Below are 16,927 nucleotides of genomic sequence, written 5' to 3'. Positions count from 1 at the left end.
AATTCCTTAGATAAGATTTCCTGGGGAGGAGAGAGATGATTGTTTCTAGTTAGTCTGAATGTCTTTATTTTGTCTTTGAAAGATGGTTTCACTGGGTTTCAAAGACTGTTGTTAGGCTGTAGTTACCGTCTCTTAGAACACTGAAGCCACCCCTCTGCTGGCTTCTGCCTTTCGGTGTAGCTTCTGAGGTAGCATTGTCGGTCTAACTAGTACTTTTCGATGCTATCACTTGGTTTTTAATCCCCTCTGGCTAATTTTAAAGGGGTCGGTCTTGGTGTTCTGTACTTCATTCTGCTGTGTCTAGGCATGTGTTTGTATTTATTCTGACTGAGATTCTGTGGGCTTCTTAACGCTGTGGTTAATGTGTCTCATCAGTTCTGTCCTGTCTAGAGCTTCCTTAGGTTCCCACTAGGCCTTTCTCCCACATTTCCCATCATGCCCTTGCTCTCTGGACCAGTTTCTAAGTACTTTCATCCACACATCTTTCAGCTCACTTCACGCTTGAGGTGGGTGAATCTGCGAGTTAGCCATTGAGTTTCTATTGTCAGGGATTCACTTCGTTTTTCTAGCAGTTCTGCTTGGTTCTTGTTAGGTTCTTGTAGGTCTTTTTCTGGTTTTCCTACATGTGTGTTCCAAGTGTTTTGTTTTAAGCATAGGAAGAATAAACGCTGATTATAATCTGTCTGATAATTTCACCATCTTCCTAGGTGAAACAGGTGAAAAAAAGAACCTTGGGGCTGGTTCTTGCTTTTGGATCCTTGCTTAATTATTTTTAAACCGTGACGTTTTCCTAGGAAAAGTATTTGTGAGATTTCCTGGAGGCTTGGGATAAAGGGACATGTCCCATGCCAGCAGAAACAGAAAGTAGATCTGCTGTGGGAAGGACAGGGGAGGTTTCAATGTAAGGGAAATGAGCTGATTGTACTTTTCATAGTGATGTTTCTAAGCCCTTTGAGGCAGTTTTTAGTACTACTTTTATTTGTTTATATTTTTAGAAGGTAATGTAATGCCTCTGTTACATGACACCCTTTAATTTAGCACAGTGTGTGTGTGTGTGTGTGTGTGTGTGTGTGTGTGTGTGTGTGAGAATTGCAAAAAGGAATGCACATTTAAGGACAAACAACAGACCACAAGTACCCTCTCATCAGCTTAACTCAAATTTCTGTTACAAAGTGGGTTTGGGAGCCAATTTTACTGTTTTAAAAATATTTTCTTTATATCAAGTGTATATCATTAAGGCTTCAAAAAAGTCTTTGGTGTTTTTTGAATTTCAAGACTTTGGTAAAGGCTGGGGCCCGTGTATACTGCTTTATTGAAGTACTCTGTCCCTTCTGTGTGGTTGGTGGGATGCAGGTGAGAAGTGCATCTCTCAGGACTGATGGTTTTTTGCCTTGGCTGGTAGGCAAGATGAAAGTGCTCTTATGCTGTAGATATTTTGCTATGTACTTCCTTGTCCTCTGTTTCTTAAAATATATTATGCTAAGACTCAGGACTCGTGATATTGGTGAATAGAGATCACCTGTGGATTTCCATATGTCTAAGAATTAAGTGGTTTTGCTTACCTTTTGTAGCAATACTAAGTTTCAAGTCCCAAAGAGCATCCCAGACTATTGGGACCCTGCAGCCCTGCCAGACCCAGGATTTAAGGTATGGGATTCACACACCCTGGAGCTGGACAGAAGGGGTTCTATAAAGATGGATGGCTCATGGCACTGGAGGGTAGAGATGTATGTGGGCTTTCTGTTTTCTTTCTGTAGATCTTGGGATTTTCATACTGGGTGACTATGGGTTATATGTATGGGTTGACTGTAGCTCTTAGAGAAAGGAGGTGCTTAGTGTAAGGGAAAATATGAGCTGTGACATTTGCTAGGGAGGGCAGAAGTAAGGAGCTTCCAAGCAGGGCTAGATTGATACATCTGTTTCACTAAGTAATAAAAAGAAACAGGGGAGTATTTGAGTGTGATGAGGGACATGTAGAGGGGAAGACACTGGACAGTAGTGGACAGGAGGCCTGCTTTCTTGGAATGGTGCTGAGCAGAACACTGTCTTGACGAATGTCCCTGGTGCTCCATCAGTGTGAGGCACCTTGGCTGATTTCCAGGGCTGGGAGCATGCCAGACACTGCAGACAGGCTTTTCCAATATGGAGCCTGTCCTGGGAGGATGTCTCTTACAGAGCTCAAAGCATACACGGTAGCAGGAGGCAGCATGTGAAGGGCTAGAGGAGCGCACACACCTTTGTTGATTCTAGTTCTTGCAGGCCATGTGCTCTACTTTCTTGTCTTTGGCCTATGTGGGGTATAAAACAGTAGCAGTGACATCCTGGAGATACTTAAAATGGGTAGATTAGGCACCACCAGCTGACCTAGGAACCATTTTCAGAGTGAACAAGAGGGAAATTACTATACTTTGAAAACATTTCATATCTGGAGAAACTGCATCTCAGAGAAGAGGGGGCAAACCATCACTCTTCGGCTTTATCTTGAAGTTATAGAGATTCCCAGTGATCTCAAGACAGTTCATATATTTGAGTCATCTGACAATAACATAGGAAAATTATTTTCCCCTTGTAGAAGATTATTCTCAGTTCTTCCTCAGAAGAGTACCAGAAGGTGTGGAACCTCTTCAACCGCACACTGCCTTTCTACTTTGTTCAAAAGATCGAGCGGATCCAGAACCTGGGCCTGTGGGAAGTCTACCAGTGGTATGTGTGACTGATAGCTGTCTTTCTTACCCTGCTGACTGCTTATCAGCGTGCCCTGCCTCTCCAGGACAGTCAAGAGGCAGCAGCATGCTCGCCCAGTGCCGTTGTATGTCAGGAACTGTCTCTGCTCTTACTTTCCCATCCTGAGGCTGATGTAGCAGCCCTCTGTAAAGGTGAAGGGACTGAAGCTTCCCTAGCATTGGCCCTGTTCTCATTATGACTGGTAAACCTTGTCCATTCTGACTTTCTGAAGATCAGCGGGACAGAGCAAGACAGTTCACTCACACTATCAGCCTTAAGAACTTCAAGTTGTAGTTAGAGAATGGAGGGGCCTCATTTATTTGTTTGTTTGTTTGTTTGTTCTTCCCACGAGGACCAGCATGCTCGTGTTCACCTACCTTTTCTCCACATAGGGTAGAAATTCATCATGGCTCTCCTTGATGCCTGGGGCCTGCTGACTTGGCCTCCCGTGGGTCTGGGACAGTACCATACCTCTCTGCAGTGATGGAGCCAGTCATAGTAAAGGGGGGAGGATGGGCTCTGAGGGCGAATGCCCCCACCCCCAGACCAGCAGCCTTACAGCCTTGCTCAGCTTCGCAGCTTCCCAGGTTCAGCTCCACTCAGGAGCTTCTAAGAGCTGTTCTGCTTCTGGAACCTTTTGCTCTTTGACCAGACCCCAGCCCATCTTCTCTCCATTCTGTGCTCTGTGGCTTGAGCCTCCAGGGGTTGGCTAGGGAAGCCGTAGCCGCCTTCTGGTCACATGATACTTCTTTTCTTTTTAGAAAATGGGTCCAGGAAGCTGTTCTTTGGTGGTCAACACCTTCTTCCTTCAGCATGCGTGTTTCTACCATTCTAGGCAAAAAGGGCAGATGCAGAAACAGAATGGAGGGAAGGAAGTAGACGAGAGGCAGCTGTTCCATGGTACCAACACCAGCTTTGTGGATGCCATCTGCCAGCAGAACTTTGACTGGCGGGTCTGTGGTCTGCATGGCACATCCTATGGCAAAGGTAAGGCAGGGCTGGCTCCACCAGCAGCTGGGAAACGGCTTGAAGACAGCCTCACAGAGGCTGCAGGAGGAGCCGGCCAGTCCATGCTGCCAGTGACAAGTGCCGTGCCTCTGGCCGTGCTCGGTGGGGACAGCTCCACCGTTACGTGTGATCGAGAGCTCTGTCAGCTTATGGCAGGGCAGTCCTGCTCACTGGGCCTTGTTTCTGGTGGAGTGGAGGCTCTGGGAGGTAGTGAGAGTTGGAAGAGGAGAGCAACTACACCTTTCTAACCTTGCTGAGCACCCTAGGCCGTGCCTTAATGACATCCTTAGAATAGAAACCAGAGAGTGTCGTTCATCGAGCACATATGAATTCTCTAGGCATTTTTCTCTCTTAGTTATTTTAAAACATTATTTGGTAGTAATTTCAAACTCACAGCAAAGTTGCAAGCTGTGTGTTTATGTATTTATACACACATGTATGTATAGTGATTCTTGCATAAATTGTATCCACATTCCTCAATTTTAACATGTTGCCATGTTGGCTTCTTTCATCTTTTCATTTTCTGAACCATTTTTAAGTAACTGGCATCTGTGGTTCTCTTGCACCTTCCAATACTCATTACGAAGAAGGCAGGTGGATCTCTGTGAGTTTGAAGCCATCCTGATCTACATGAGTTCCAGGAGAGCCAGGGCTATGTAGAGAGACCGTATCTCAAGAAACAAACAAACAAAACCCAAAAGAATCTGTTTGTTTGATTTGAACTCCATGGACTACCTGATCATCAGTTTTAGTCTGATGTGACATTTGTGGGATTGACAAGCTGCTGATAGGTTTGTAAGCCCTGTGAGAGGGAGCAGCTTCTAGTTCAGGTTCCCATTTGAGAAGAATCATTGTTCTATAGGTTGGGCTACTGGTGTCTGTAGAATGGCTCAGTAGGAAGAATGTTGCTCCTTTTCCATGGTACCCACTGAGGCTGGGTGGGGCAGCCCTGTTCTATAGGTGCGAAACGGAAGTCCAGAACCAAGTATTGACTCTAGGTTTTCGCTGGATTCAGAGCTAAGATTAGTTAGGGACGTCCTCTCATGCCCGGCTACATAGAGAGGTGTTGATGACTTCCAGGAGTGGCGAAGAGGGTCGAGAACTGGAGTCGAAGGGGGTGTTGTGGTGTTGGAAGAGCAGAGACTGCTGGCATCAGTTCTAGGATGGGCCCTTCAGGGCCCTGTAGAGCCTGTGTGTGTCATTTCAGGGAGCTACTTTGCGAGAGACGCTGCCTATTCCCACCACTACAGCAAGTCCGACACGCATTCCCACACCATGTTCCTGGCCCGGGTGCTGGTGGGAGACTTCATCAGGGGCAATGCTGCTTTCGTCCGCCCTCCAGCCAAGGAGGGCCAGAGCAATACCTTCTATGACAGCTGCGTGAACAGCGTGTCCGACCCAACCATCTTTGTAGTTTTTGAGAAGCATCAAGTTTACCCCGAGTACCTCATCCAATATTCCACTTCCTCCAAGCCCCCGGCTACTACCCCCTCCATCTTTGTTACCCTGGGTTCCTTGTTCACCGGCCGGCAATGAGTGTGGCCAAGGTGCATTCGGCCTTTCTAATGGAGCTGTTTGGAAAGTCTTTTTTTAAACAAAACTTTTAATGAACTATTTAATGTGGCTTCTCAGTGAAGTTACAGTCCTTTTTTCTTTTTTTTTTTTTCTTTTCTCCCCTAGTGCTGGGGATGGGCCTTGTGCTTGCTAGGCAAACACTCTACCACTGAGCTACACCCCCAGCCCTTTTAAAATGTTTTTATTATGAGGCAGAGTTTTGCTAAATTACATTCTGCCTCAGTCTCCTGAGCAGCTGGGATTACAGGTCTATATTGCCAGGCCTGACTTGAAGCTACAATCTTAATCCTTGGCTGATAACAGTTTTAGTTTTTAGGTCCTTTCAGGTTGGCTTATGATCCCACCAGTAGTGATTGTGAGCCCAAGTTTGCCTTTTAGTAATATTAGCATTGTATTTTTAACTCTTTGATGACTTTGATGTTTATTAACTATAAGCACAGAATTTCTACATACTGTTTTATAGAATTTTTTAATTGTTAAGAGTGTATGTCTGTCGAACAGTTCTGTTGGAGGGTCCTGTGGTCCATTGTGCTTTTTTGTCAGAGTAGCATAGTGGCCTTTGGGGGAGACTACAGGGAAGGCCTCGGGCATCGCTGTCACTTCCGCCCACTGCTCTGGCACTAACCCAGGCAGTTCTTGGTATAAATTAAGTACATTCCCCCCTGCCCCCAACAGGAGACATAGACGAGTACCCCCGAGTCCTGGGCTTGTCTCCTAAGTGCCTGTACCCAAATCCCGTAAGCATACAGGACACCTCCCGGGTGTGGGTTTTCTGTCCCAGTGAGATTGACTAACCTGTGCTGCAAATGTCACATAAGAGTATGGAAATAAAAGACTATGAAACGATCAAGGCTGGAGTTCATTTTTCAGTGTGTTTACCAAGAATAGGGAGCAGGCCCTTCCCTGGGCGTTGGGATTATCTTAGTCTTGTAGGCTAATAAATCAAATTACTATAAGCTGAGTGGCTTTAATGAAAACTAAGCATTTATTGTTCAAGGTTCTGGAGACTAGAAAGTTCACAATCAAGGTGCCTGTAGATTCAGGGTCTGTTAAGGATCATTCCTCATAGCTGGCCATCTTACAATAACCTTGGAGGCAGAAGGATTTCTAACTCAGGCCCTTATAAGGATGTTAATCTCACTGATGAGGGCTTCATTCTCTGGACCTAACTACCTCCTGAAGAACCCACATCCCGAGACCATCACCAGTGGGTGCAGATTTAACATGGGTTTGTGGGGAGAAACATTCAGACCGTAGCAAGATGTAACAGTTAATATCACTGGCCTCTGTAGGGCTGAAGGTCTGGTTCCCTCACTTGCTACCTCCTCTTCCAAGGTTCTAGGAAGGGCCCTTGCAATATAGTCACGTGTTCACATGTATATTTATATTTTTCTTTCCTCCAATTGATAGAAAGGTTTTGTCCCACAAAACCTAGTTTCCCCATTGAACAACGTGTTCTCCACATGCATCTGTGTCTGAATACACTTGTGTGGTCCAAGCTGGCAGGGAGACTGACTCCATCTTAAAGAGGTGTGCAATTGGTATGTCCTGTGGTGATCAGATCTAAGGCAGTTTAACTAGATTTATCATCTTTGGAGTGACCTAACACCTTACACAGGGCATTGTTACTAATCAATCCAGAGAGAGCTGAGTTAAGTGGTCAGAAAGATAAGCCTTCGCTTTAGGGTCAGCCACATAGCTGCTGCAGACAATGTGCTTTTCATGAGTTTTCAATGTGGCTCTATCACATCCTGACTGATCCTGAAAGTTCACTGTGTTTTGCTTGAGTTCTTGGTCCTGCTGTGGTAGTGTAGAGGGTGGGGAGGGCATCTGTCTGGTCCTGTGAGTGTTGCAGAGGACACTGTTTGGACTGGCAGTGCTAGGGAGGGGCTTAGAGCCGCACGAGCAGTTGCCCGGTTGTGTGGGGCTGGGGAAGAAAGGCTGTTTATGATTATATTTTTTATTATCATATTTATTATATATTTATTATTTATAGACCTGCTGTGAGGTCTATAAATAAGGCCACTGTCTTCACAGACAGGACTGTTAGAATCACTGGAAGCCCATCCCTTCTAGCAGTGAGAACCCTCAATGTCCTTCCTAGCCCTGCTTACATCCTACTCTGTTCATGCCCAACACCAATAACCTTGGGCAGGAAACAGGATGTGCACACAATCTTCTGTTATATTCCACCTAGATCCTCATGGACCCTTCTAATCAGTTGCATCTACATGTTTTTTCCCTGAATCCTGTACCCTTTTGCGCCAGACATCATTCTAACACCTTTCATCAGATGGCCACCCCTCCTGTTCCAGTTTTGGACTGTTCCTTCAGCAGGGACATGAATTTTTTTTCCCCAATGCAGGGTTTCTCTGTATAGCTTTGGAGCCTGTCCTGGAACTCACTTTGTATCCCAGGCTGGCCTCAAACTCACAGAGATCTGTCTGCCTCTGCTTCCCAAGTGCTGGGATTAAAGGTGTGTGCCACCACCGCCCAGCTTACCTGCATGTTTAGCTGGGCCTCCTGCAGTGGCTGATAAGTGTCAGAAACTGGGAGAACTGTCAGGGAAGTAAGGGAGGTCCGCAGGTCTCCAGGAATGTTTGGTTTTCTCCAAATGAGTCTGAACCCCTGGACCAAGCATTAAGAGAGCCAACAGTGTGCCCTTTAAAGAAAAAGATCCTTTAACCTGTATTATTCTGTCTGTGGAAACTTCCAGTAAATTTCTTCTACCCTTATTTAGTCAAAACATAATGAGGCTTTGGAGCCACTTTGAGGCTGAGTGTCCATACATATTATTCTCTGAAACCTATTCATCACGAGAAGCTAAAAAAGCCCATGCTGGTGCCCTCAGGACCTGTTCACCCAAGTTTCCCTGTTTCCCCTGTATCGTTCTGAGGCCAGGACTGTTTTGACACCATACTCACGGTTTAATCAAAATGACCTTTCCCTTATTTAACCTCAATCCCAAGAAAGCCATGCTTTGAACCCCACTGTCAAAATGAAGCGTGACAAACATTTATTAAACGTCCAGGACCTGTGACATAAATAACATGCTCAAGTGCCAGGTACCCTTTTAATCACCCTAAGATAAAGATACCATCTCTGTATTTTTTTAAACATTTCTGTCTCCACACCAGACTTTTGTTGGAATCCCGGGGGGAGCCCTTCAAACAGGACTTGCAGATGTCATCATCACAAAGTGCTTTCTACTTGACTTCTCTGTCAACGTGACACAATCTTGATGTGGACTCCATTTTGGGGGCCTAGGGCAGATTTGGATTCTAGCTGAAGTGGAACCTAAAATAGAGTAAATTAAAATATTTGTCAGAACTTAGCCTGAAGCATGGCTTGTGAAAATCTTGCTGTGGGCTGAGAGACAAAACCTTGGGAGTCGGAAGGAGCCAGAGAGAGGGTCCCTGGCTTCTTTCTGTAGAAAAAGTCGAGCACTCCAAAGCCCTTCAGGATCAGTTACGATGACAGTTACTTGCCACTGTACTGAGGGTGATGCTAATAAGAGAATCTCATGGAGTCAGGCCAGCACTTACTGGAGCACAAGCGTGCAGTCACCCCCCCTCACACCGGGATGAGATGGAGGCTGTAGTTTCTAGCACATGCTTTGATTGAGAGACGGGGCATCCCTGGGAGGAGGGGGACCAGCCCTGGCTCACAGGCAGAGAAGCAGGGTGGGGCCCTCCCTGGAACACCAGACCCTCACCTCAGTCTTAGAGCTGGCTTCAAAGCGGAACTTGTGTAGGATCTGGAGGACTGTCAGCTTGACCACCAGCAGCCCCAGCCGCACTCCGAGGCAGCTCCTGGGGCCAGCTCCGAAGGGCAGGTATGTGAAGGGTCTCTGCTGAAGCCGAGCCTCTGCTGTGAACCTACGGGTCAGGTGGAGGTTACAGTCAGCCTGAGACACCTGCCCCATCGGAGGCAGTGCTTCTCAATCTTCCTAATGCTGCGACCCTTTAATACAGTCTTCCTGTTGTGATGAGCCCCCCCCCCATAAAATTATTTCATTGCTACTTCATAACTATAATTTTGCCACTGTTATGAATCGTAATATACATGTGTGATATGCAGGACACAGGTTGGAAACGACCGATCTGAATTCTCATTTCTGGCTAAGCGACCCCTTCATCTGAGGTCCCTTCCCTCAACCAGGGACAAGAAGATCCTGTGTCCAGGACTGTTCTCAAGGTTCTGGGTAGCTGGTGGCCTCTGACCGCCATGCTCTGGTCCCTCAGCACTGTCCTGCCCAATCCCAGAAGCTGCTCCATTCAGACAGACAACTGAGTGCACCCTCTCTCCTTGTCTAGGAAGTCATTATTATCCATGTATGTGTGAAGCCCAGAGATAATCCAAACTCCTAAGACTTGACAAGCACACCCCGACCCCAGCATGCCTCCCCTCCCCTCACATCAGACCACACAGCTTCTCTCATTTCCTCCTCAGTGAAGTTCCCAGGCACTTTGGCCACATCCCAGAAGCCCTCCCAGGGTCCGACCTGCTATCCCGTCGAAGACTGGAGGCTACCTCCCCACTGCCCTGGCTTTGCTGCCCAGAATGTGGGAAGCTTGAGTCCTTGGGCGCCTCAAGATTTGGACTGAAGGCAGAAGGACTGAGCTTGCCATCAGATCTCAGCCCTAGCTCTGTGGAGCTAGGTGACAGTCACCAACCTGTGATGACCAGCTTGCTTCTTACCACTTCTAGGCTTTCTTGTCATGCTGTGAGTCCCACAGCTGCTGTTTTTGGTTATGAATTTTTGTCGTGTTTGCAGGAGCTCCTGAGCTGTGGGATGTTAGTTAGTGGAGAGGTGCACTGGGTTCAGATGGAGTCAGTAAATGGAGAACCCCAGTGGCTCCTTTAGCGCCTCCCCTGGTGGGCCACAGGAGAAGGAAAGTGACTGATTCTGTCAAGAAGCAGCGTGTGAGGGCTGCCCAGGTGTTTTATACCATATACCCTAGAAATGAAATCGACAGCAGCCAGATTCATGTCCATGAAAGGAAGAGGACCCGGGTCTGTTGGATCTCATGAATTTAGGTTTGAAGGGCAGTTATGCTGATATGAGTGCACTAGATGGAAGTGATGTGTTTTGTTGCTTTCTCATGCACACACAAAATATAACCCTGCAAGGTGGAGAGATGGTTCAGTGGTTGAGATCATGTACCACTCTTGTAGAGGACTAGAGTTTGGTTCCCAGTATTTATGCTGGGCAGCTCATACCTACCTGTAGCTCCAGCTCCATGGGACCTGATGCAGTTCTGGCCTCCATAGATACACACACACACACACACACACACACACACACACACACACACACATACACACACACACACACACACACACACACACACACACACACACACACGACACATAATTAGAAATGAAATCTGAAAAAATAAAAACAAACCAACCCTGTCTCCTGTGTCCTGGCCTGGACAAACAGAAGATACTGACTCTTATGTGCATTATTGCTATCATGCTAGATCTTTGGATTAGCTTTCCTTTGGAAATGGTGCTTCACAGTCTGTCTGAATTGGTGTGATCTTTGTTTGGGGACAACTTTGCCTGTGACTCCTATCTGCTGTCTCTATAGCAAAATTTCCATCCCATACACTCACATCCCTCAGGGACACCTGTTTCTAGACAGAATCCACTCACCTTTCAGGTTCAAAGATCTCAGGGTATGGCCAGTGCTCTGGGTCGTAGTGTAGGGCACCCACAGCTATCTCCAGCACTGTACCTGCGGGGATGTGCTGTCCCAGCACCTCACAGTCCTGTGCTGCCTCCCGTGTGAATCTGTGGGAGATAGAGGCAGGAAAGCTTGCCAGTGTGCCAGTGGGTAGGGGCTTCAGGTGTTATGGGACCCAAGATGGAGTGAGACTAGAGACTGGACCCAACCCTCGTGCCAGGGTGAACCAGAGAGGAAACCAAGTTTTTGTCCCATAAACCCCTTCCAATCTCAAGGCCCTTGTGATGTGCATGGCCCTTGGAGATAATGCCTCATCCATGAGTGGAGCGCTGGGGAGCCCTCCATGTGTGTGGGGCTTGTGGAGGTGACTTCTAGGGGCTACATCAATCTAAAGGTCGTTCCTCAGCCATTGCCTCTTCGGTCTTCTTGATCACAGTCAAGCCTCCCCTAATACCCTCGTTTTCTCTTTCCCTTCATCTCCTCTCATTTGGTAGTGTAGCCCTGCTGTCTGGCTTCTGTCCTCTGCTCCCCATTCCATGGGTGGTTCTCATGTTAAGATCACGATTGGGTGGCCCATCCTGTGGACCTGCATCTTAGCCCCTATATGCCATTGACTAGTGATGGATCAGTCATTAATGGATAATCTTGGTCGTTAACTTGACTACATCCGGAATTAACTAAAACTCAAGCAGCTGGGCACACTTGTGAGGGACTTTTCTTGGTTGGATTATTTGAGATGGAGACCCACCCTGTATCTGGGTCACACCTCTTGGTGGCAGCCCACACAAAAGGACATGGGAGAAGGCAGTGTCTGCTTTTTGCCTGCTGGTCCTCACTCTCACTGGCAAGGCCATCTATCCTGTTGATGAACCATTCCTTCACTGGGGTTAGAACCTGTTCCCTCAGGGTTCCAGTACAGATCCATATCCTTAAGCTCTCTAGTTGTTCCGTTAGAGAACCCTGACTAATACAACTCTATCTCATGAACTAAAGCTGTGACAAGGAGGAGAGAGCAGATCAGAAACCAGGAAGCTGGCAAGACGAGGGCAGGCAGGCGAAGAACAAACGAACAAACCTTCCTTCTTCATTGTCCTTATCTAGGCTTCCAGCAAAGGTGTGGCCAGATTAAAGGTGTGCCTTCCAGCCTCAAGATCTGGATTAAAGGTGTGTGTCATCCCACCTCAAGATCCAGGTCCAAAGCCTGTGTCTTCCAGCCTCAAAATCTGGATCTCGAGTGTGCCCTCCCTCCATTTCTGGATTATAGTTCTTTCCAGATATAGTCAATTTGACATCTAAGAATAGCCATCATGATCCACCCCTTGTCAACTTGACACACAATCATGTATCCTTATGTCATTATTAATTTCCAAATGAAAAACAAGAACCAGGTCATAATGCCTAAATATAACCATCCCATGTACACTCAGAAGTGCATTATATATATTTAACCAGGTCATAATTACACCTAACATGATATAACTGTCCCTTGTACAACCACAAACATATCATAAATTTAGAATAGTGGCACTGTCCCTTGGGGGACATCCTTCTAGTATGATAACCGTTGATATTCTCTTAATTGATGTTACAACGTATAAGGAAGTAGCACGAAAACACAAATATCTGTACAAAAACATTAACAAAATACAACAGAAGCACTCATGTCAGTTATAATCCTTGTTTCTGCAGCTGGTCACGTGGCATTAGATGGTATTTAGAACTACCATCCTCTACTACCCATTCTTTTTTTTCCTCCACCCTCGGGAAGCACCTCAGCAGGCCTTGGCTCTTTTCCTGGAGGAGTGACCAAACCTTCATGAAGGGTCTGTGCCTTTGTCATCCTGCCTGGATTCGGCTGTTGTAGCTTCTCATTAGCTTTCATCACAGGACATAGTAGGACCAAGAGACACCCTAAAGGGTCTCCTGCACTCCAGACGTAATCCTTCTTACCTCCATTGTGGAGAGGCAATCCAATTTCCCATGGTAATCTGGATCTGTCACCCTCCCAACACTTATTCCTTTCTTCGCCTGTTGTTTTAAGGGCATTAGAAGCCCAAAGTGACGAAGGGAAGCTGAGCTTCCAGTTCCATGGCGTGTTTGTTGTGGCTACTGGCAGGAGCACTCCCCCATCTGGAACCAAAACTTCTAGGCCAGCAGAACTTAGGGTTGTGGGAACAGGAAGCCAAAACTTTCCCAGTTGGGTCACTAGGGGTGATAGTGAGTGGATTCCACCCTTGATTCCTGGACCCATGGATCCTGGCTATGGGAGAAAACATACCATATACTGGACGCTGATTCAAAGCATCTCCTGCCTTCTGGAGAACCCTTCCCCAGCCCTCCAGCCTGCTGCCACCTAATTGGTGCTGCAACTGTGTCTTCAAAAGGTCATTCTATCTATCAGGCCAGCTGCTTCAGAATGGTGGGGAACATGGTAAGACCAGTGGATTCCATGATTGTGGGTCCACTGTCACACTTCTCTGGCTGTGAAGTGAGTTCCCTGGTCAGAAGCAATGCTGTGTGGAATACTATGTCAGTGGATCAGGCATTCTGTAAGTCCATGGATTTTGGCAGAAGCATTGTGTGCAGAAAAGGCAAATCCATAACCAGAATAAGTATCTACTCGAGTAAGGACAAAGCGTTGTCCTTTCCATGGAGGAAGTGGTCCATTGTAGTCACCCTGCCACCAGGTTGCTGGCTGGTCACCCCGAGGAATGGTGCCATATGTGGGGCTCAGTGTTGGTCTCTGCTGTTGGTGGATCTGGCATTCATCAGCAGCTGTAGCCAGGTCAGCCTTGGTGAGTGAAGTCCATATTGTTGAACCCATGCATAACCTCCATCTCTGCCACCATGGCCACTTTGTTCATGGGCCCATTGGGTGATGGCCAGGGAAAGCAGCTGACTGTCCACAGAACAGGTCATCTTATCTATTTGATTAGTGAGCTCCTTCTCAGCTGAAGTCACCTTTTGATGAGCATTTACATGAGACATAAGAATCTTCACATCCTTTGCCCGTTTGGAGAGATCTATCCATATACTTCTTCCCCAGATGTTTTTCTCACCAATTTTCCAATTATGCCCTTTCCAAGTCCCTGACCATCCAGCCAATCCATTGGCTATAGCCCATGAATCAGTGAACAATCACACATCTGGCCATTTCTCCTTCCAAACAAACTGTAATACCATGTGTACTGCCCAAAGTTCTGCCCACTGTGAAGATTTCCCTTTGCCGGTATCTTTCAGGGTTGTCTGAGAAAGGGGTTTTAATGCTGCAGCTGTCCACTTCTGGGTGGTTCTGGGATAATGTACAGAACCATCAGTAAACCAGGCCCTAGACTTCTCTTCCTCAGTCAACTGATCATAGAGAACACTCTATGAGGCTATGGGTGCATGCTTGGCAGCAGACGGCATTGTAACAGGAATGGAAACCGTAGGCATTTGGGCAACTTCTTCATGTAATTTGCTTGTGCCTTCAGGACCTGCTCAGGCCTGATCTCGTATTTACCACTTCCATTTGATAATAGATTGGCGCTGTGCACATCCCACTTTATGACTAATTCACTATTTTCTTTGGCAGAGGCAACTCTAAAGCCTTTCAGCCTTTCCAACCACAACAGCCCTCACTCCACAGGTCAGGGGACCAGTGTGAGAATTCTGCCAACTTCTGAGCATATCTATCTCAATTACGCATTCTGGAACTGGGGAAGTACCCACAGGATGAGTTTGGGGACCTACTGGACCTACTGTGAGTTGGACATCAGCCAAAACTCCATTAATCACCTGGCTTCCATGAGCCCTACTGGAGGGCCACACTGTTTCGTGGGATCTCCTGGAATCGGTGTTAATTGAGAACCGGTATCCCACAGACCCTGGAGAGTGTGATTGTCTCCTTCCCCCCAATGTACAACTGCCTCTGTAAAAGGCCTCAGGTCCCTCTGGGGAAGAACTGGAGAAAGAATAACTGTACAACTTTTAGGTGTCTTATCAGGATCCTTCCTCAGGGGAACCTGGCCACCCTGTCATTCCAGGGGTTCTGGGTCTGCAGACTGGCTCAAATCTGGAAATTGATTCACTGGCCAAGACTTACTTTTGCCATGATCGAATGCAGCCTTTCTTTCATTTGTTTGAGAATTTTTCTGCTTTTACAGATCAAACAGAAATGCAGTTGGCTTCCTATCTGTTTTATGCGTGGAAACACCATGATTGATAAGCCAGTACCAGAGGTTCAAGGTCTAGAGGCAACTATTGGTGGGCCTTGAGGGACATCAGCATTGTCTTACATGGCATTTCCTTCAGAAAAAGTCACTGCTGGTTTAGCAGACACTGAAGGGTTAATTTCCTCAGTAGAAGATGAAAAGGGGCGGGGCTGAGGGTACTACTTCCTCAGGTGAGATAAACCCTTGGGCGAGTGATGAGTGATCCGTCTCAGCTGCTCAAATGCTGTCTAGGGTTATAGGTATTCACCACCATGTCTGGCCATGACATGGATTTTTGATTGGGTTTAGATCTAGGAAATGATTTTTTCCCCCTTTTTAAAATTTTGAGATAAGGTCTCATTATGTTGTCCTAGCCAGCCCAGAACTCACAGAGATCTATCTTCTGAGTGCTGGGATTGAAGGCATGCACCACCACACCCAGCCTGAAATGATGTAGTTTTGGCCAATTTATATAATTTCCTCCTTCTGGGGAGATATAGTTGTTCAGCTCAGCCAGTTCCCTCTTTCCCAGGAATCTCAGCAACAATGGGAAGACCTGACCCCCATTATCAGTCATTCCTGGGCCTTGGAGATGGGCCTTGAAGTAGCCTGGTTCTGTTTTACTACTGAATGCTTAGTTTTGAGTTTCATTTTGAATTTACACTTCGCACTACATACCAGCTGCCTGCCAAGTCCCCTGGGAGGAAAGCTGGATGTAAATCATGAAGAAGAAAAAAGGATTGGACATCAGGTTACTTGTGGCTTCTAAGAAAGCCACAGCAGGGCGGTAGACTTGGGTCTTTCTACCAGCATCAGAAGAGCAACAAGGAAGCCTTTGAATTAATGAGCTGATCTGTGTCCAGAGACCCTCAATTCACACTACAGCAACTTGGAATATTTGCTCCTGGGCCAGCGCATTTTGGATTATATCTGTACACATAATCTGTCGTGTTTGTGGTTTGAAACATTCCTTTGAGCTACCCTCAGATCACATTTTCTCTTGAAAATGACTAAAGGTATCTCCATATGGTCTCCGTGGTATTTGAAGAAGTGCGGAGTGAAGTTTATGAGATACGATTAAATGCTTCATGCTACTTCTGTGAAGTCTGCTTGCTATTTCATTACCTTCAAGGGACCCTGGGTAAGATGCCTTTCCCCATGGGGCACTCGGTTTGGGGGAGTTTGAAAGAAGCAGACCTGGTTCCTAATCTGATTTGCAGGTTGGTGTGATGTTGCAAGTACTGAAATGTGTCCAAGAATGTAATATGAAGGACATGTAATATGAACGTAACATAAAGTGCTGGGTGGAGAGGCGGAAGCCCTCGCTGCCGCAGAAACGGCTCAGCAGCTAAGAGCACTTACTGGTCTCACTGGGTTCAGTTCCCAGCACCCATATCAGGTGGCTCACAACCTCCTGCAACTCCAGTTCCAGAGGATCTGATGCCCTCTGACCTCTGCTGGCACCTGCAAGCAAGTGGTGCACATAAACCCGTGAAGGCACACACATGCACACACACAAATAAGTAAATCTTTGAAAAAGGAAATTCTTGCCATGAAGTCTTGTGTAAGAGCTCCAGCAGAGGCTGCTGGACACCAAGGAAGGAACATTCCAGCCCTAGATGGTCCTCTGCTGAATGTCACCTCCAAGGGCAGGGACTTTAGCCTGTTTTGTGCATGGGCTAATTTTCTAGTACTTAGCGCGGAATATATAGGTGGTGAGTGAATGATGGATGGA

The 16,927-nt window shown here is 46.7% G+C and overlaps 2 protein-coding genes across 3 annotated transcripts in view; one reads left to right on the top strand and one right to left on the bottom strand.

The window, feature by feature from the left end:
• The window catches only part of Parp12 (poly(ADP-ribose) polymerase family member 12), a 35,538-nt gene extending 29,381 nt beyond the window's left edge, over positions 1-6,157 (top strand). The window contains exons 9-12 of the mRNA XM_052721253.1: positions 1,572-1,647; positions 2,573-2,703; positions 3,560-3,711; positions 4,940-6,157. Coding sequence (XP_052577213.1) covers positions 1,572-1,647; positions 2,573-2,703; positions 3,560-3,711; positions 4,940-5,268 — 688 coding nt within the window. The 3' untranslated portion in view covers positions 5,269-6,157. The remainder of the gene's footprint in view (positions 1-1,571; positions 1,648-2,572; positions 2,704-3,559; positions 3,712-4,939) is intronic.
• A 2,143-nt stretch (positions 6,158-8,300) lies between these two features.
• Tbxas1 (thromboxane A synthase 1) overlaps positions 8,301-16,927 on the bottom strand; it is a 172,534-nt gene continuing 163,907 nt past the window's right edge. For both annotated transcript variants that reach the window (XM_052720899.1, XM_052720901.1), the window contains 3 exons: positions 10,969-11,106; positions 9,023-9,185; positions 8,301-8,604 (listed from right to left, as the gene is read on the bottom strand). In XM_052720899.1, the coding sequence (XP_052576859.1) occupies positions 8,530-8,604; positions 9,023-9,185; positions 10,969-11,106 (376 nt within the window). In that variant the 3' untranslated portion in view covers positions 8,301-8,529. The remainder of the gene's footprint in view (positions 8,605-9,022; positions 9,186-10,968; positions 11,107-16,927) is intronic.

The sequence above is a fragment of the Peromyscus californicus genome, unplaced genomic scaffold (genome assembly GCF_007827085.1).
Source record: "Peromyscus californicus insignis strain IS unplaced genomic scaffold, ASM782708v3 Scaffold_6__1_contigs__length_162567912, whole genome shotgun sequence".
NCBI lineage: Eukaryota > Metazoa > Chordata > Mammalia > Rodentia > Cricetidae > Peromyscus > Peromyscus californicus.
This window is presented reverse-complemented; position numbering and strand designations above follow the sequence as displayed.